The 17,717-nt window shown below is 34.5% G+C and overlaps 1 protein-coding gene across 1 annotated transcript in view; it reads left to right on the top strand.

Moving 5' to 3' along the window:
• Positions 1 to 17,717, top strand: part of LRRIQ1 (leucine rich repeats and IQ motif containing 1) — a 108,905-nt gene that overhangs the window by 48,888 nt on the left and 42,300 nt on the right. The window contains exons 18-21 of the mRNA XM_061369351.1: positions 7,432 to 7,521; positions 8,202 to 8,326; positions 9,588 to 9,683; positions 10,026 to 10,111. Coding sequence (XP_061225335.1) covers positions 7,432 to 7,521; positions 8,202 to 8,326; positions 9,588 to 9,683; positions 10,026 to 10,111 — 397 coding nt within the window. The remainder of the gene's footprint in view (positions 1 to 7,431; positions 7,522 to 8,201; positions 8,327 to 9,587; positions 9,684 to 10,025; positions 10,112 to 17,717) is intronic.

The raw sequence follows: 17,717 nt of genomic DNA, 5'->3' as shown, positions 1-17,717 counted from the left end.
AATGTGGAAAGACTACGTCTGGGGTCTGAGAGCCTTTTTGAGGGGTGGTCTGAATTCAGTGCTAGGAGCCTGATGTTTATTGAGGTGGGTGGGTGTATACATCTCAAAAGTTTTTTTGAAACATGCATTTCTTATGCTTACTGAGCTTATGAGCCGTGTCTAACCTCTGAAGCTCAGGTTACCATTTACCCATCTGTATTATTTATTCTTGTATTAAAAAAAAAAAAAAAAAGATGTAGGACCCAGAGCTTGGTTTGAACACTTGTCAGGTTTAAGACAAAAATGATCTTCTAGAAAAGTTTGGGTCATGTAGGTCAAGAATGACTGACATGAAATTACAATAAGATTCAGACTTCTGGAAAGTTAATTATGTATGTACACAATCAACCTCTTTTGCGAATGAAAACTTTTGGTGTCTCTGAAATATTCATTGTTTATTTACTTTTATATATTCTTAAATAAATTATTTCCATAATTTTAGTAATACATAACTAGAGAAATCACATAGGTGCATATATATATATATATATTAAGATTACATATCCTAATAATGTATTAGGATTTGAGAGAGCTGTTAGATTTCTTCATATAAAATATTTTGGAGAAATAACATTTGGATAAGATATTCCTGAATAAAATTTTCTTGAATGTTTTTCTTAACAGAATGTTAACAATTCTTCCAGTAATTGTCGATATGTACTTTTTATAAATGGACATCTACACAACTACATCTGTTCTCTAATTTTCCTACAATAATATACTCTAGTAATTAACCAGCTTTTTTAAGTTTATAAAATCTCTTGGGGTCAATTAATCATTGCAATGTTTCTCTGGAAATCAGATGATACTTGCTACTTTTTTTGGCTTGAAACATTGTTTGGTTTTAGCAGTCATAAGAATTCAGCCATGCTCAGCTTTCTTTCCTACTTCTCTTGTCTTATATGAAGACAGGGTTGAAAAAGAAGCACCACCAAAGGTTAAAATAACCTTTATTAGGGTGCTAACCTATTTATCTTCACCACATAAAATATGTGAAAAATCATGAAAGACAAACCCAGAGAAAGAGGCTATTTTTTCTACTGTTTGCAGTTCAGAGATCCATTTTCCATAAAACATATATTCACTACGCTAATTAAAAAGAAGTCTGCAGGGTTTTTTTATAAATTTGTTCAAGTCAGCACATTTACATATAGTTTTAAAATGGCAGAACTTAGACTGAAGGTTTGTGGTGTTGAAAATAGAATAATAATGCAACTAATAGATGATTCAATTAAGAATGTTTGTATTTGATGCTATCTTAGCTTTGGAAGTCTTTTAGAAAGTCTGGTTCTGAACTGATATTAAACTTCCTAGCACTGAGCTAAGCTTTACATATGAACTTGAGTAACTCGGAAAAGCTACCACATAGAGCAATCTGCTTCTTAAAAAGACTGGGTGAAATAAAAAGCTAAATACACACATATATTCAGATCTTTAATTTCAAAGGAAGTTTTCAATCACAGCCTGTCACCAGTATATAAATGAACATAGAAAAACAGTCTGGTCCTTCTGTATCAGCTACAAGATCTAAAAATTTGTGATTTCTTAAGAAATTTCTCAAAACTTACTTATGCTTTTAGAGAGGACATTTCTAGCAAAGAATACTTGGGCCTTGGCAGAAATGAAGTTTTGTTTAAAAAGAAATTAAAGATGTTGTCCTGGAGTAGCATGATATTTGAATTAAATACTCCACAGAATGAAATATGTTTGCCAGGAACCAAGAGAGAAATTTACAGTTTTCTGACAGATGAAAGACAGTATAGTGTGGCTGGTATGGCTGGTTGTAATAGGCCCTTTTCTGTTGTGAGCATCCACAGGGATAACCTTCAGCATATGATCCTTCTGCCTGACCCCTCCCCCTGCCAGTCTGATCAATTATTAAACTACAGAATATTTAACACTAGGAAAAGCAGTTCTGTATGTGGCATGTATTGCACAAAAAGAAATTTTGCCAGCTTATTTGAAATAGTCATAGAATGCAAGTTAATGTTCTGCCTTGAATTAAAATACCATATTTCACTTATCTTTTCATTTTAACTTTTTGATTTATTTTCTTGGAGTAAATTAGATTTTAACTGCGCTATTGAAATATATTCACTAAAAACTAAGAAAGTAGCAACAAGGATATCGCCACACTGAAGAACTTTGTTTAAACTTGTATTCTATAAGGAAAACTAGTGGAAAAGTCCTTCAAATTTGTTTGTCTTATTGCATATTCTTATTAAAAAATAATATAGTATCATAAAATCATAGAATAGTTTGTGTTGGAATGGACTTTCAAAGGCCATCTAGTCCAACGCCCCCTACAATGAGAAGGAACCTCTTGAACTAGATCAGGTTGCCCAGAACTACATCCAGACTGTCCTTGAATGTCTCTAGGGATGACACATCTACCACTTTTCTGGGCAAAGTACTCTGTAAAACCTGGTGGAAAAAGGGCCTTTCTAACTGAAAATGACACTAATGGCCTGCCTCACTGAGGGGAGAAGTTCAGAGAAACAGGTTAGACAAAACTAGGCAGGTGAACTGAAGGGTGAATTATTTTTTTTTAAGAATAGAGTTCCACACGCAATTTTTGTGAAATTGCAATGTGGCGCTTTTTTTTTCTTTTTTTATAAAATACCCTTTCTTCCCCCCTCCCATTCCTTCTACTCTATTGCAGTGTTCAGGAGCAGTCATGAATCATAGAATCATAGAATAGTTAGGGTTGGAAAGGACCTTAAGATTATCTACTTCCAACCCCCTGCCATGGGCAGGGACACCTCACACTAAACCATGCCACCCAAAGCTCTGTCCAGCCTGGCCTTGAACACTGCCAGGGATGGAACATTCACAGCTTTCTTGGGCAACCCCTTCCAGTGCCTCACCACCCTTACAGTAAAGATCTTCTTCCTTATATACAATCTGAACTTACCCTGTTTAAGTTTTAACACATTACCCCTTGTCCTATCACTGCAGTCCCTAGTGAAGAGTCCCTCCCTAGCATCCTTGTAGGCCCCCTTCAGATACTGGAAGGCTGCTATGAGGTCTCCCCACAGCCTTCTCTTCTCCAGGCTGAACAGCCCCAACTTTCTCAGCCTACCTTCATATGGGAGGTGCTCCACTCCCCTGATCATCCTCATGCCCTCCTCTGGACTTGTTCCAATAGTTCCATGTCCTTTTTATGTTGAGGACCCCAGAACTGCACATAATACTCCAAGTGAGGTTTCACAAGAGCAGAGTAGAGGGGCAAGATCACCTCCTTTGACCAGCTGGTCACACTCCTTTGGATGCAGCCCAGGATACGGTCGGCTTTCTGGGCTGTGAGCGCACACTGCTGGCTCATGTTCATTTTCTCATCGACCAACAACCCTGAGTCTTTCTATGTGGGACTGCTCTGAATCTCTTCTCTGCTGAGCCTGTAGCTGTGCCTGGGATTGCACCAACCCAGGTGTAGGACCTTGCACTTGGCATGGTTAAACTTCATGAGATTGGCATCAGCCCACCTCATAAGCGTGTCAAGATCCCTCTGGATGGCATTCCTTCCCTTCAGCATATCAACTGAACCACACAGCTTGGTGTCATTGGCAAACTTGCTGAGGGTGCACTCAATCCCACTGTCCATGTCACCGACAAAGATGTTGAACAAGACTGGTCCTAACACCGATCCCTGAGGGACACCACTCGTTACTGGTCTCCAGCCAGACATTGAGCCATTGACCACAACTCTACGCGAGGCCATTCAGCCAGTTCTTCATCCACTGAGTGGTCCATCTATGAAATTGATGATATTGGGGATAATTGCATTATATTTAATAATGAATTTGGGGGTCTGTATTCTTTTTAGTCTTGGAAGAGTTTTATCTTGAGCAGGAGCTAAATCAAAATGAACACAAAGTCTGGCAAAAAAAAAGAAAAAGAAAAAGAAAGTTCAAGAAACCTTCAAATAATTTGCCAAGTATTAAAAATGTGTTTCAAATCATAAATTAGAGTGAATTTATTTCTGTGAAGTTTTAACAAACATTTATAAAGGTCTATGTATGTTTTGTGTACCTGTAAAAGTTGCAACTTTTAAAAAGTAATGAATACAGTCTTTGATTTGAAGCAAACACTTTAAACAAAGTATGGAGGATACAAAAGTTTGAGAGATCTTCAGGTGAAGTAATATGTTTTAAGTCAACTGTATGCGATTTACACGTATGTGTAAAACTACAAATATACCTCAATATTTAAGAAATTGGTTCCTTAATTTGGCTTTAGAAACAAATGTATGCCTGTAATGGTTCATGTAGACCATATAATCAAGTACTATAATTTTATTTGCTTTGTAATTCATCTCAGATTGTTGGTTTGTTGTTGTTTGGCGTTTTTTTTCCATGGACAATATCAGTAGAAATGGATGTAGTTTTTAGCCTTAAGTATTGGTAATTCTGTCATAAACTTTTCATTAGTTTTAATTTAGGACTGTATTTATGGGAAAAATATGGACAAAAGTTTCTTGAACTTAGCACTGTCAAAATCTGTACGGATAAACATAGTGGAAGAGCATATATTTGAAAATCAATTCTGGTTTTTTTTTTTTTATTGGCCAAAGCAAATGTCAATGTTATATATTTTTATAATATGCTACACATTCATAGGAGCGTGAAACGTGCTTAATGATAAATCAGTTATCTCTTGTCTTGCATATTTATACCTTTGAAAAGTAATTTTAGATTTTCACTGAAATTTATTTTCAAGATTTAGAATACTGATAGACATTTTACATGCTATGAAAGAAACACTGTGAAGAATATTAAATTAATAAATGGTGAACACTGGGGTAAGAAAATACTTGTGAGAATAGTTTCAACCTAAAGATTAAGAGCAAAGAAGTTTAATTGGGTCATGGTACAACTATAAAGCAGAAGGATTCAGTCAGTGATTTTTGCTGCTTAAGTTATTTTTGTACCAAAAAATTGACTACAATTTTGGGGTGATAGTTTTCATGTTTCATGATTTTGTTGATTTCTATCACAAACAATTTCATCAGAGTGGTAGAAATTCAAATAGCTAGGATGCAGGCTGTACCTAAAATTTGACATTAGAACCTGGATCACATTCACTCCTTATATAAGACATCTAAGTAGCCAGGTGATTAACAGACACGTCATTGTACACAAAAAAAAACAATTAGATTATTTGACATTTAAATTGTACAAGAAGTGGAAATCTAGCGCTCTCCCAGCTGTATTGATTCTCTTGCAAATAAAGGAGGAAAAAAATACTTCAGAAATTTGCCACTTTCATAAACCTTTATATACCAGCAAAGTTGAAGACACAGCTTTTGCGAAAAACTAAGTTGACCTGTGACTGGGTTGCAAAGCCACACTTAGAATATTAGTGAAAAACTCTCATCTGAAAAGCCAGAAATATTATTTGTGCAGTGCATTTGAAGAATAAATTCAAGGAGGACAAGGAGAACTAATATCTGATTTCACTGACAGTCTTTGGTCAGATTTTCTCCTTTTTCTCCTAGTTACTCATTTTGCCTTTTGACCATTCTGCCCACAGACCCCAGGCAATTACAAGACTTGAATATATAAATTTGTCTCTCTTGAGATACAAACATATCAGTCTTCTGTGTCTGAATTGTACCAGTTTCACATCTTTAAATGATCACCTTATGTTTTGATTTACTACAGTCTGCTTCTGGAATAGATTTTAACTATGACCCTTTTTTTTTTTTTTTTCTTAATGAAAATTGTTTGAATCAACCACTCTGTTGTCCTTATTGGCATAAGACTAATCACTGAGAAGATATGGGTTAGTAGGTTGCAGGTAAATGTACCAGTTAAAGAATGTGATACACTGTATTTGTTGCATGCCTCTACAGTTTATTTACATACATTTCTTAAAATATACAACCACCTGAGAGAAGAGGTGTGGTAAAAAGGGTAATGTTATATGTTTATCATTAATTGAAATGTTAGGAAGGGGAAGAGTCATAAAGGGACATTATCTGTTAATCATGAGAGCATAGAGTTTATCCAGTTTTATTATATGAAAGAATGAAAACCAAAACATACTGTAATCAAAAAATAGGGAGCTCAGAAACAAGGAAACAAAGATATAAGAAGAAATCCCTTTTAAGATTTGAAAATAAAGTCAACTTTTATTGAAAATTTATTTTGAACAGTTAGATCTGAATGGAAGGTGAAGAATAATACTGGTTAACTATTACCTTATAATAAGAGAGAGTGGTCTTAGAGTTACTGAATTATGTGACCACTACCTGAAGTAACCTTTTCAAATAGCTGGAATATGATCCTTTTGTCTCTCAGAATTTCAAAGGGTTTGGAAAGCCTTTTTCTTCACCAATCTAAGGCTATGCAAAGTGCTGTTTACACAAACTAAGCAGTAAGGTATCTGAAGTTAAGATAATTTCACAGGGTCAGAAATCATGCAATCTGGAATACTCTATGAATGGGAGAAACACAGTCCAGTTTTATAAATCAGACATTTTCAAAAGAATGAACCCCAGGCTCTTTGCTGCTGAAGTAAGAATAGACTGAATGACTGAGCCCTGTGTAAGTGAAGCCAAATTCTTCAGCAGTATTTACTTACTGTGTAGGAGTAATTTATTTCTTTCACTTATCAGAATACAGTGAAAGAACAGATGGTAAAAAAACCCTCAAGGACTTACAAGAAAAATAAGTCATATGCAGGTTGAGTTTGAAAAATCTAAATTTTTCTTTTATGAAAGAAAACTGAATTCTGCCTTGAAGTGCTAGAGACACAAGTTAGCACCTAATCTTCTCACCCTTCTTCATTCCAAGCTATTATTTTAGTTCACGAATTATTCCATAACATCGAAAATAAAATTGATTAATTGAAGGAATAAGTACATGTAGCATTCACCTTTTTAAACACCAGGTTTCAATGAAAACTGTTCACTGATTCAACTAAAAAACAAGTTTGACAGGATCAGGCGCCTACATCTGGATATAAAATACTAGTCAAAAATGAGCAAAGCTGTTCATGTTCTTTAGACCTTTAAATACCTTAGGTCTGTACTTATTCAGCCCTTGTATGGCAGTCTTTTTGAATAACTTGGGTTTATTAACAATATTGGGATAAAATTATAAGAATTTGAGAAGGAGAGTGTGCATATTCTCTAAAAATTGGAATAACCCCTGAAAAAAAAACACCCCACAGCTCACAAATACTATTAATCTGATTTTTTTAAAATAAAAACGTACAGTACAGATCTCCAAAGGTGGTTTAAGTGTGATTGCTCTGCAGGTGGCAGTTCTGATATATGACTTGAAAACTCTTGGAACAGTGAGTAAGACAATTTAAGAGACTTTGAAAAAGCTATCAAAACTAAACTGATTTTATCAGCGCACTATTTAACTTTACTCATTCATGCAGGCTGCATTAGAGAAGGAATGGCTAACTCTAGATTCCACCCGTTTCCCTTCAAAAGCACTCCTGCTCTCGAACCAGCTGCACTGGCCAAAGGTAACATGTCACAGAACCTTCTTACTCTTCAGTCTTTATTCATTCCTTAAGGGTATGCTGTTCTGGGGTGATTAATATGACAATCTATTGACTTGGAAAACACAATTACTTTTAGAAGTCTCAGACTTCCTCCTCATCTCCAGATGCAATTTTTCTTTAAGGTTTTCTTTCATTTGCTTATTTTTTTCTTTATTTTGGACCTATTTCAACACTTCACAGTAGCAGAAAAAAAGATGATGTGCTTCATCTGTACATTTGGCAGTGGATTAAAAATTGCTAGTTGACACACTACTTTAAAAAAAGCTAAGAGCTGCATTATATGACAACAGCTGACTGTTTTCAGAACAGCTAAAGGTCATTAAACTAATGTCTGCTAGTTATTTGACAAACTTTGAAGTTTTAGCTTTTTGTTTTGGTAGAGCTTTCTCTTCTTGTTACAAGCTTAGTAATACTAATGTTTTATTTCCTACAATTAAAAGAAAGGACTCCTATAAAAGTATAATTCATTATATTTAGGGAATGAGTCCCCAGATGTAAGGTCTAATGGGTATATCGCTATTAAGAATCCTTTCTGTTATGGTAACAGATTCTGCAAAGTATGGTGCAGGTTTACCTGCACATTTTAAACTCAAACTTGCAGAAATCATTAACTGAATTATTTTTCTCCTTCTCTTGCTTAGAAGTATTCTAGGCCTTCACATTCCAGTGAACATTCAAATGGTTCACCACTGTCACCACAAGAAGTTGGGCAGTGCATTAACAGCCCACATTCATACTTAGCAGAAAATAGTCGCTTTCATAGCAGGTAAGTTATTTATTTTTTCTTTATATTTAGTTCATTTGTATTTGACAACAATCAAAGTGAGGAAAACTTGAGGCTGTTTTCTGATGCTTTTGCTACATTTGGTTTGTATATTACTGGAGTTAAAAAAATTGGGGCAATCCCAAATGCAAACACAGGCTGGATGGAGAATGGATTGAGAGCAGCCCTGAGGAGAAAGAGTTAGTGCATTGGTTGATGAGAAGATCAACACTACCTGGCAATGTGCGATTGCAGCCCAGAAAGCCGTCTGTATGCTGGGCTACATCAAAAGGAGTGTGACCAGGCCCCCAACAACAGAGGGATGTGGACCTACTCAATTGGGTCTAGAGGAAGGCCACGAAAGTGGTCAGAAGGCTGAAGCACCTCTCCTGTGAAGACAAGCTGAGTTGGGATTCTTCAGGCTGGAGGAAAGAGTGATCCACAGAGACCTTATAATAGCCTTCCAGTACCTGAAGGGACCTACTAGAAATATGCAGAGGGACTTCTTACATGAACATGTAGTAACAGGGCAAGGGCTAATGACTAAAGTGAAAGAGGGGAGGTTTAGATTAGATATTAGGAAGAAATTCTTCACTATGGGAGTGGTGAGGCAGTGGAACAGTTTTGCCCAAGAAGCTGTGGCTCCTCCATCCCTGGAATTGTTCAAGGCCAGGTTGGATGGGGGTTTGAGCAACCTGGTCTAGTGAAAGGTGTCCCTGCCCATGGCAGGGGCGGCTGGAATATGTGATCCTTAAGGTCCTTTTCAACCCAAACCATTCTATGATTCCAAAATGTATTAACTTCTTAAAATCAAATGTATTAAATTCAGTTGTTTTTCATCGACTATCCAAATTAAGTATATAAGAATGTATGTATGTATTTTTGTTTATCTAGGTTTGACTTTAAATCATAAAACTTATATTTTTCACATATATCATAACATAGATGTTGAAATAGAGATTTGTAAGACTAGATAAAGATTAAAAGGGATTTCTTACACAGCTGCATTCTTTTGGACAGAAAGGACTGAAATATGCTCCAAGTAATTGAAATGTAAACAATTTCAAATTGATGGCAGACTTTTATTACTCTCCAAGATAAAGCCTTCCGGGAGTATTAAAATAGATTTTTTTGTATTATTTCCAATCTCCAAAAGTGCTTTTCAAAGGCACAAACAACTTGTAGAATAATAAAGACTGCAAAATAGTCACCCAAGAGCCTTATTTACCTACCTTTCCGTATCACTCTTTTACTTTGTTTTCAGGTCAGGGAAGGGAGCAATGTCACAGCTCTCTGACTGGAAGGAAAAAAAGATATTTTCATTCATGTCTCAAAAAGAAGAGAAAATTTCAGAAGAATGGTATGTTAAGCTATTTTGCTTACATAGTGACTTCCAAGAATATACACAGTACAGTTGGCCTTTGTTGCTTGCCTTTTCTAAGTTCCACTTTTCAAGAAGCTCTCTTCTATACCAAAGCAAAAATTATTGTAATTACTTTTGCAAGCGTGCGAGAGCAGCTTATAAGTTGCATTAATGTAATGTTAAATATTGCAGCTATCTGTGTAATTCAGAAAGTTTCATACCATGCATAAAAAGTACTATATGCACTTGTATTATTTTTGAAAGTGTATTATACAATAATATGCAGCTGGTGTAACATAATACATGTGAAATGCTTAGTAAGTTATTATCTTCCCCTAGGGGTTTTAAAGATATTTCTACTGCACAGCTAATGCTGAAGAGGGCCCGTAAAATGAAGCCTAAAAAGTATAGTAATAAAAATTTAGGTAAGTAACAGTTCAAAAAAAGGTTCTATTAATGTATTTTTTTTGAACTTTAAATCTCAGAATAGTTACTCTCTTTTAAAAGTTTGCTTGCACAACGTTAAACATTAATTTGAATAAAGGTGGATTCAGTAAAAACTACTCAGTTTAAATCCATTTGTTCCAGTGATAAAAAACATCCACTGGATTTTGAAGTTAAATATTTGACAGCTGTGCTAAACAGATTTTTTTATTTGTTTGTTCATGTATCTCTTTTTCCAGATGTGAAAATTATATTTCTGCATTTTGTGCTTTTTATGCTTTCCTCTTGTGGGAATTGCAGGTTAAAAATGTTGACCTGTGCAAGAAATATTTATGTAAATGATAGCTTAATACATATGAAATTAAATAATATTTTTTTGTATTAAATATTCACTGTGGATATAATGTATATCCAACTCCTCTGTAACTGTCTTCTCATTCCTCTCAAATGCTTCTTGTGTCAATGAACATTTTCTAGAACCATGTTAGTATGATATAGTAATGCAGATGTTAATGGAATATGTTGATAAAAACAGTAACAAAATACTGCTAGTATGAAAAACATTCAAATGTATAAGAACCTGGTTGACGATAAGACCTAACTCTAAATGGTGTTTGGAAAATGTACTTTTATTTAGATTTAACAAATGTAAATAGGGGAGAGTAAGGGGAAGAAAGAGACATGTAATCAGCAAACCATGCTTTATTGTTATGGAAAGGAAAAAATGGGTAAGAGGTAAAAGTGACTATATTTAAATCTTCATGGCTTCTCATGATGCCCTGTTACCTAAAAAAAAAATAAAATAAAATAAAAGTAGTAAATACCTGGTGTGCAGCTGAGGTTTTTACATATGTTCCATTTGGTGGCCTCTGCATTATATTTTAATGAAAAGCTTATTAAGTTATATCGTCTTTTCTCCATATGCTCTCTGGTTTATGTTAGTGGTAATTAATCCAGTCATAAATGTCTGATTGAGCATATCAAATTTGCTATCCTGGACTTTTGGAGTATGTTTGTATTCACTTTGTTCAGATTATTTGTTATGGTATATGGATGTTGAGCTTTTTAATGTATCACTTGGAATAGTCTCAAAGTATATTACCAGTTTTAAAAAAATTAACAAAACTTTTGCACAATTCTTGTACAGGTTCAAATTTTCTCTTCTTGACACCACCTCATACAGAATCTTTTTGTCTTTTTTACTTACCTCATGCCAAAAATAGACTGTATATATAATTTTTCTGTGTAGAGTTTTTTTTACAATCATTAAAATCAGGGTCTTTTTCTTCAGCTATGCAGAAAGCATAATTTGTAGAACCATGAAATATAACTGAAAATATTGCATACTCAATCAATTTTCAGTACAAAGATTACCAAGCCAACTTGGTCACTGTGGACCAAGTATACCATTATCAATTAAAAAAGTATGTTTATCTTAAACTTATGTTAAAACTCAGTTGTTGCACTAAAGAATTACCCTAATCTAATATTCACCGTGTGGGAAGAATCTTCATGTATATAATTATTTTTATGCCAACTACCTCCTCTGAAGTGGTATGAGCAAGTCAGGATCTTGTTGAGGGTCTGGTTGAACAGAGCAACTTTACAGCATTTAAATTAGGTTAGCTATACCTTATCCTGAGGCTGGCCATCTCCAGATCAGGAATCTGTAACCAGATCCATTAGGCTGCCAGCGTCTTTCTTGAATCTACATGTGGTACAGCTCATGCTAGAATACTTGCAGCAATTCCAGTATAACTAGAGAGAGTTCAAAGTTTTAGGCCATTGTTGTCAGTTTAACCCTACTGAAGAAGGAATTCTAGAAGAGACTTTATTCCTTCTAATATTTAAAAGCAGTTTGAAATTAATCTGAATAAGTAGATGACGACATTGTCTTTTAATGTTTCTATACCTATTAGCATCCTACCACCTTCACCTCCTCTGAAATGAGCTTCCTATATCTTGTATTGATTGAAATTTGAGCAACTTGGTCTAGTTGAAGGAGTCCCTGCCTACGGCAAGGGAGTTGGAAGTAGATGATCTTTAAGGTCCTTTACAACCCTAATTATTCTATAATTCTATGATAAGCTGCATTTGAAATATCATAGGATTTGGTTTTGTCATTATTATTTCTGTTCTTTTGAATTTCCAGGTACTCAGTGTAATTGCAACTGTTTCATTTTTAGCTTTGTGATTTAAAATAGTTGAATGTATGCAATAAATGTATGAATGTATACAATAAAATAATTTTGTTAGCAATAAGAATTGCTACCCACTAGAAACTAAGTAGCCAGCATCCACCTGAAAGAGTGAATTATAAGGTGTAAAAAAGCAATTATCCATGTTATATCCCTTTACTACACATCGGCAGTAACTGATAACTGTAGTAATAAATGTGGTAACTACAGTTTAAGCTCTGACAAAAAGCAAAGCAACAGCATCTCTAAAGGTTCTAGATACAAATAAATTATAAGCTATTACCAAATATACTGATAGCCTTCATGCTAAGATTTCAGCATCATCTCAAACACCTTTTATGTGCTATTGATCATTCTGTGCTACTGATCTTTTTAGTTGAAGGTAAGGATAAGGTGTTGATGGTTTTTGTAGGAACAAATGGCTCGTCAGAGGATGCTGTCTGCTCCCATATGTTATCAAATTCCTTTGCCTTAGGCCCAAGATTCACAAGTTCTAAGTGTTAAATGAGCTTCCATTCAAAGAGTTTTACAGTTGCTCTTTTATATAGTCAAGACATCTGCTTCATCGGAACTTGTGTTGGAAAGTCGTGAATAGCTTCGATTCTTAACATTCTCAGGTGTTGGAATTTCTTCTTTAATTTTCCATCTAAAACTTTTGCTTCCTTCCAGCACAATCGGTTAAATATAGAAGCCCACATCTGAGTTAGTCATGTACATACTTTTGTGTAAAGAAATAGCCACCTTAGATGCTATAAATTTCCTCCTAAATCATAATTAAAAACAGGTTACTTGCATCTCAGTGTAAAAGCACTTACAAATCTCTATTGCCTAGACAGAAAACCTAAAGTGACTGGCTGAAGTACAGAGTTAAACTGTAGATATGCAGAAGAAACTGAGAAGTATCTTACCTTATATGTCTGGCCAAATACCTTCCCAGTAGTGAAACAAATATGGAAAATACTAGCAAGTGCACTGAATGCTGTGGTTTGTATTACAAGAGCTTAAAGTAGCATAACCTTATAATAGGGGGTGATTCAGGCAATGCTTATGTTGCAGTAGACCAGTCCCACCAAATAATGGCCTTAAGGGCTGTTATGCCCTAATCCGCTAGTTACGTATGCTTGTTTATGTAGTTAAATAAAGTTGTGGCCTGTATTTTAACGATACCAAATGTAGGCTGTGTCTGCTTCAACTATTTTACTCTACAGTAAGATAATACAGAAAGTGTGGGCAAGAAACCAGAAATATTGCAGTCAAGTAAAATGGATATAATGTCAGAAATATTCCTGTTTATCATGGCTGCAGAAAATTCTATAGAAATTCTAATTCAAAATCTAAGTACGGCAGACATTAACGCACCTCACTATGATTAAAAGTTAAGCACAGTGACTCAAAACAATCCTAACTTCCTAAAGATATCTTGGCACAACAGTGCAGAGTTTCTTGATTAACTTTGAATTTCCTTGATTCTGTGGATCTTATATTAACGTCTGAAAGTTAAGTCCTTTCAAGATGGCTGGAAGCATTGTCTTGCTTTCAGCTTGTCTCTCCTACACTGCTGTACTACTTCTTGTTTAACCATTTAACCATATCCGAAGGAAAACTCATTTAACCATATCGAAAGGAAAACTTGCCAGTAACTGACAGCATGAAATGTTAATTCTTGCTGCCACATAGGTAAAAAAAAAAAAAAAAAAAAAAAAGGAGCTGCAGTGGGCTTTGACTCCTAAATCCAGAACACAATGTCATTGGTATTTCACAGAGGTCAACAAATACTTTTAGTTCTATTATAGAATTTAAAAGAGCAATGCAATGCTAATTATATAAAACCAAGCAAACAAACAAACCCCAAAACCAAACAAAATCCAACATACCCCCGTGTAAAACCCAGAGAACCCCATAACAGATGATCTGACTATACAACACTGATTTGTTGAATTAACAGTCAGAATAAAAATGTGGGGGATATTATTCTTTGTTGCCTCTTACATCAATAACCATTGATCTATATTTCCTTAGTAGCAGAAAGAAAGCTGCTTCTGTTGCTGTGTATTTCATGTAGCAGTATCATCTGGGAAATCCAGCTATGCATGAGTTGAAGTCCTAATTGCTGTTCAGTTATAGAACAAAATATGGTCTTCCTTCCAAATGGATTTACAAATTGAAATACCTTATAGATACGTATCTGTCACTCTGTGCTACTTTGATTTTTCAACTCTCTAAAGTTGACACAGATATGTTTATGTTTTTTCTAATTACAGATATTGTACAACAAAAATTAATGACAATCATTTAATTTTTTTCAGTTTTCCATATTATCAAGAAGTTATTTAGTAAATATTGTGCCAAATCAGGCAGTAACTATTCCTTCCATATTGTTTCTATAACATTTCTTATGTTTGTCCAACTTATCTTCTATAGTTGGAGTCAGCCAAGCAATGTGCATTAAATTACCTCCCTGGTTCTTAGACTGCCAGCGCAGATCATTGTCTAGTAAGCCACATTTAAATGAGAATGCCAGAATCCAGGAAGATATTTGTATGATTTTGAACTGCTGGACTCTTTCACAGTTCTCTGTGTGAAATCTAAAACATTTGATTGCTTGTCATCAAAGCATACATGCAGTTCATTTCCCTAGACTGAAAAGCACTAGTATTATAAACCGTGTGATATTGCCTACATTTGGAACTAGATAAAGAAAAGGACTCATTTTTAATAACAAAAGAGCTGTAGGCAGTGCTTGAGGTGATCCAGGTAGGTACGAATTCAAGTAGTCTGGCACTGTGTTAAATCCCTGTAATTTTGCAAAGACTCAAAGCTAAATCTTCTGATAGAAATCTGTTAGAACAGTTTCTGTCATTTCCCTGTCTTCCCATTCCATGGACCTTCTTTACTGCTGGTATCCTTGCCACACATAAATGTTTGAAAAATCTAGGTGTACACCAATAACTTCATGTAACTTCACCCAGAAGTCCTTGGTACAGTTTAACTTCAGACTAGTTGGAGTTTTCATAGAATTTGGTGGAAGGCTGGATTAAGGAAAGATGACATTTTAAAAATATTTTGGAAATATTTTAGTAGACCCACACAGGAAAAGAAGTGTGTAATTTCAGAAATTAAGTTAATCAAAAATAGTTTGGAAAGCCTCAATTGCACTTTGTTGAAGTTTTAATATTTTTTTTTTCACACTGTTTTTGGTCTTCTATTGAAGGAAAACACTGACTTTGTAACTAGTGTAAAGCTAGTTATATAGTACATGTAGTAACCAGTATATAAGAGAAGTTAGAAGTCCTCTTATTAATACACTGAATGCTGCATGTTGGAAAAATTGCAATTAGAAAAAAATTTGAACATTTTTGTTCATGTACAGTATATGTATGCCTGTGTATTTCACCACTGTATAAGATACAGTAATAATTCATACCTTACTTTAAATATTTATTATAACTTCTATTACTTAATATTTCAAGAAGAACTTTTAAAATATAATGTATTACTACTTAATATTATTTTGGCCCAAATCTTACTGTGATCTAGTGCCTCAAACATTTGCTACCCTTAAGAACACTAGGTTATGACAAATTTTTTTTTGAGCTGGGAGGCATGGCAATATAGGCCTACTTCATCCATCTGTGCAAAGAGAAGATATCTACAGACCTGGTAATCCAGTTTGTGAATAAAGTGATCCCATTATCAGAATCATTCTTATAATCTGCCTTTAAAACTAATGGGGCTAATAATTATTTATTTTGATTCTTGGGTTGTTTCACTGGATTTACAAATTGCACAGTAAAAGACTTTAAAATTACTTTAAATCTGATATCCTTTGTGTTAATCTGTAATAATCATCATACAACAAGATGAGAGATGTTCTACTAGACAATTTGAAGTAGGAAAGTGTAAGGTATCTGATTCTGTCTTGGGAAGAAGGCATGGCCTAAATTATTCCCACCTGTGTTTTCCATGATTCCTTCGTTAGTCAAGTTTGCTGATTTGTCCTTTGCTACTTCGCTTAGCACCATTAAGAACATTCTGTCAACCAAGTGCTGCTGCAGTGTTGGCTGACCAAGGATACCGTAACAGTTTTGATGTGTTTTGTCAATGCATTATCTCTTAAAAGTATCCACACCCATTAAAGATCTTCACTCAGCTTTTGTCTTGCTTGTGTCAAGAGAGCATTCTCTGAGAAAAAGTGGAGTTCCTAGTATGCCTTTATGTACAATTAGTTTATAACTGAAGCATCTACTGCAAATACAGAGGTCTAGTCAAAAAACAATTTTGTAAATTGGGGTTAAACTGTGTAAGAAATTGCCCATTGACTTAACAGGGCATTAGTATCTTTTCTGTCCATAGGTAAGGAAACAGCAAAAATGCTACTTACTTTGCTGCAGTATTATAGATACTCCTACAAACTTTTTCAATAAACACCAGCCAGGCCTTGTAAAAAACTGAAAATAAAGCGTCAGATAAATAGCCATGTAAATTTATTCTGCCTCAGTGCTTTTTGAGTTTTTCAATTTCCTCTTGTTTCCTACTCTATCTCTTCTGGCAAGGTCTCACATATTCATTTCTGTTACAGTTACACTCTTTGTGGAAATCTAGATTATTTCCTTGCCATATGTACTTTCTTGCTATGTTCTGTTGCTGTTTTCCTTCTTTAGTTTTATTAGTATCTACCCTTTTCTGACACTCTGTAGTCACCTCTGTAGACAAACTTCTGCCTCATTGTTTCTCAGATATTCCTGAGAATGTATTTGTCTGATTTGGCTATTGTCTTCTTCTTTTAACCATGAGAAACATATTTCTTTGATTTTTGCTTTAGCTTTCCTTTACTCATAATATGCTCAGTGCCATAGTTTCACAACCCTATATATACTTTTGCTCATCATTATGTATCTGGTTTTGTTTCTACATTCTAAATCCTTTTGGGTTTTTTTCTTTCTTTTTTTTTTTTTTTAATAAAATGGCTGGTTTATTCTGTGCTGTGTGTAAAATTTTCACATTCTTTCTAACCTACTGTTTCCCTTAAACTCCTATATTTCTTCTATGTCAAGCAAATAATTCTCCCTTCACATCAGAAATAATGCATGAAAATCACCTTTTCTGACTTGTGTGGTTTCACATTAGTTAAACTTTTAATTAAACTTTGTATATTTTCCAGTTTAGTAATATGTATTATCTAGATTTATACACAATTCTGTGCTCATCTTTGCTTCTTTGCAGAATTTTTGAAATAACAGTTATGAAACTAAGAATTCATACGGTAGCATATAGATGAGTCTACAGACTTTTGAGTATCTTTTATTTCAGTAAGGATGGCACATGCAAGAATGTTAGTTTATTATCCACAAGTTTAGCCTCAAAAAATAATCTGCCTCTTGTTAACATT

The sequence above is a fragment of the Neopsephotus bourkii genome, unplaced genomic scaffold (genome assembly GCF_033783945.1).
Source record: "Neopsephotus bourkii isolate Nb327-2 ecotype Australia unplaced genomic scaffold, CSIRO-AGI_Nbou_v1 NB_1493, whole genome shotgun sequence".
In the NCBI taxonomy this organism is placed as follows: domain Eukaryota; kingdom Metazoa; phylum Chordata; class Aves; order Psittaciformes; family Psittacidae; genus Neopsephotus; species Neopsephotus bourkii.
This window is presented reverse-complemented; position numbering and strand designations above follow the sequence as displayed.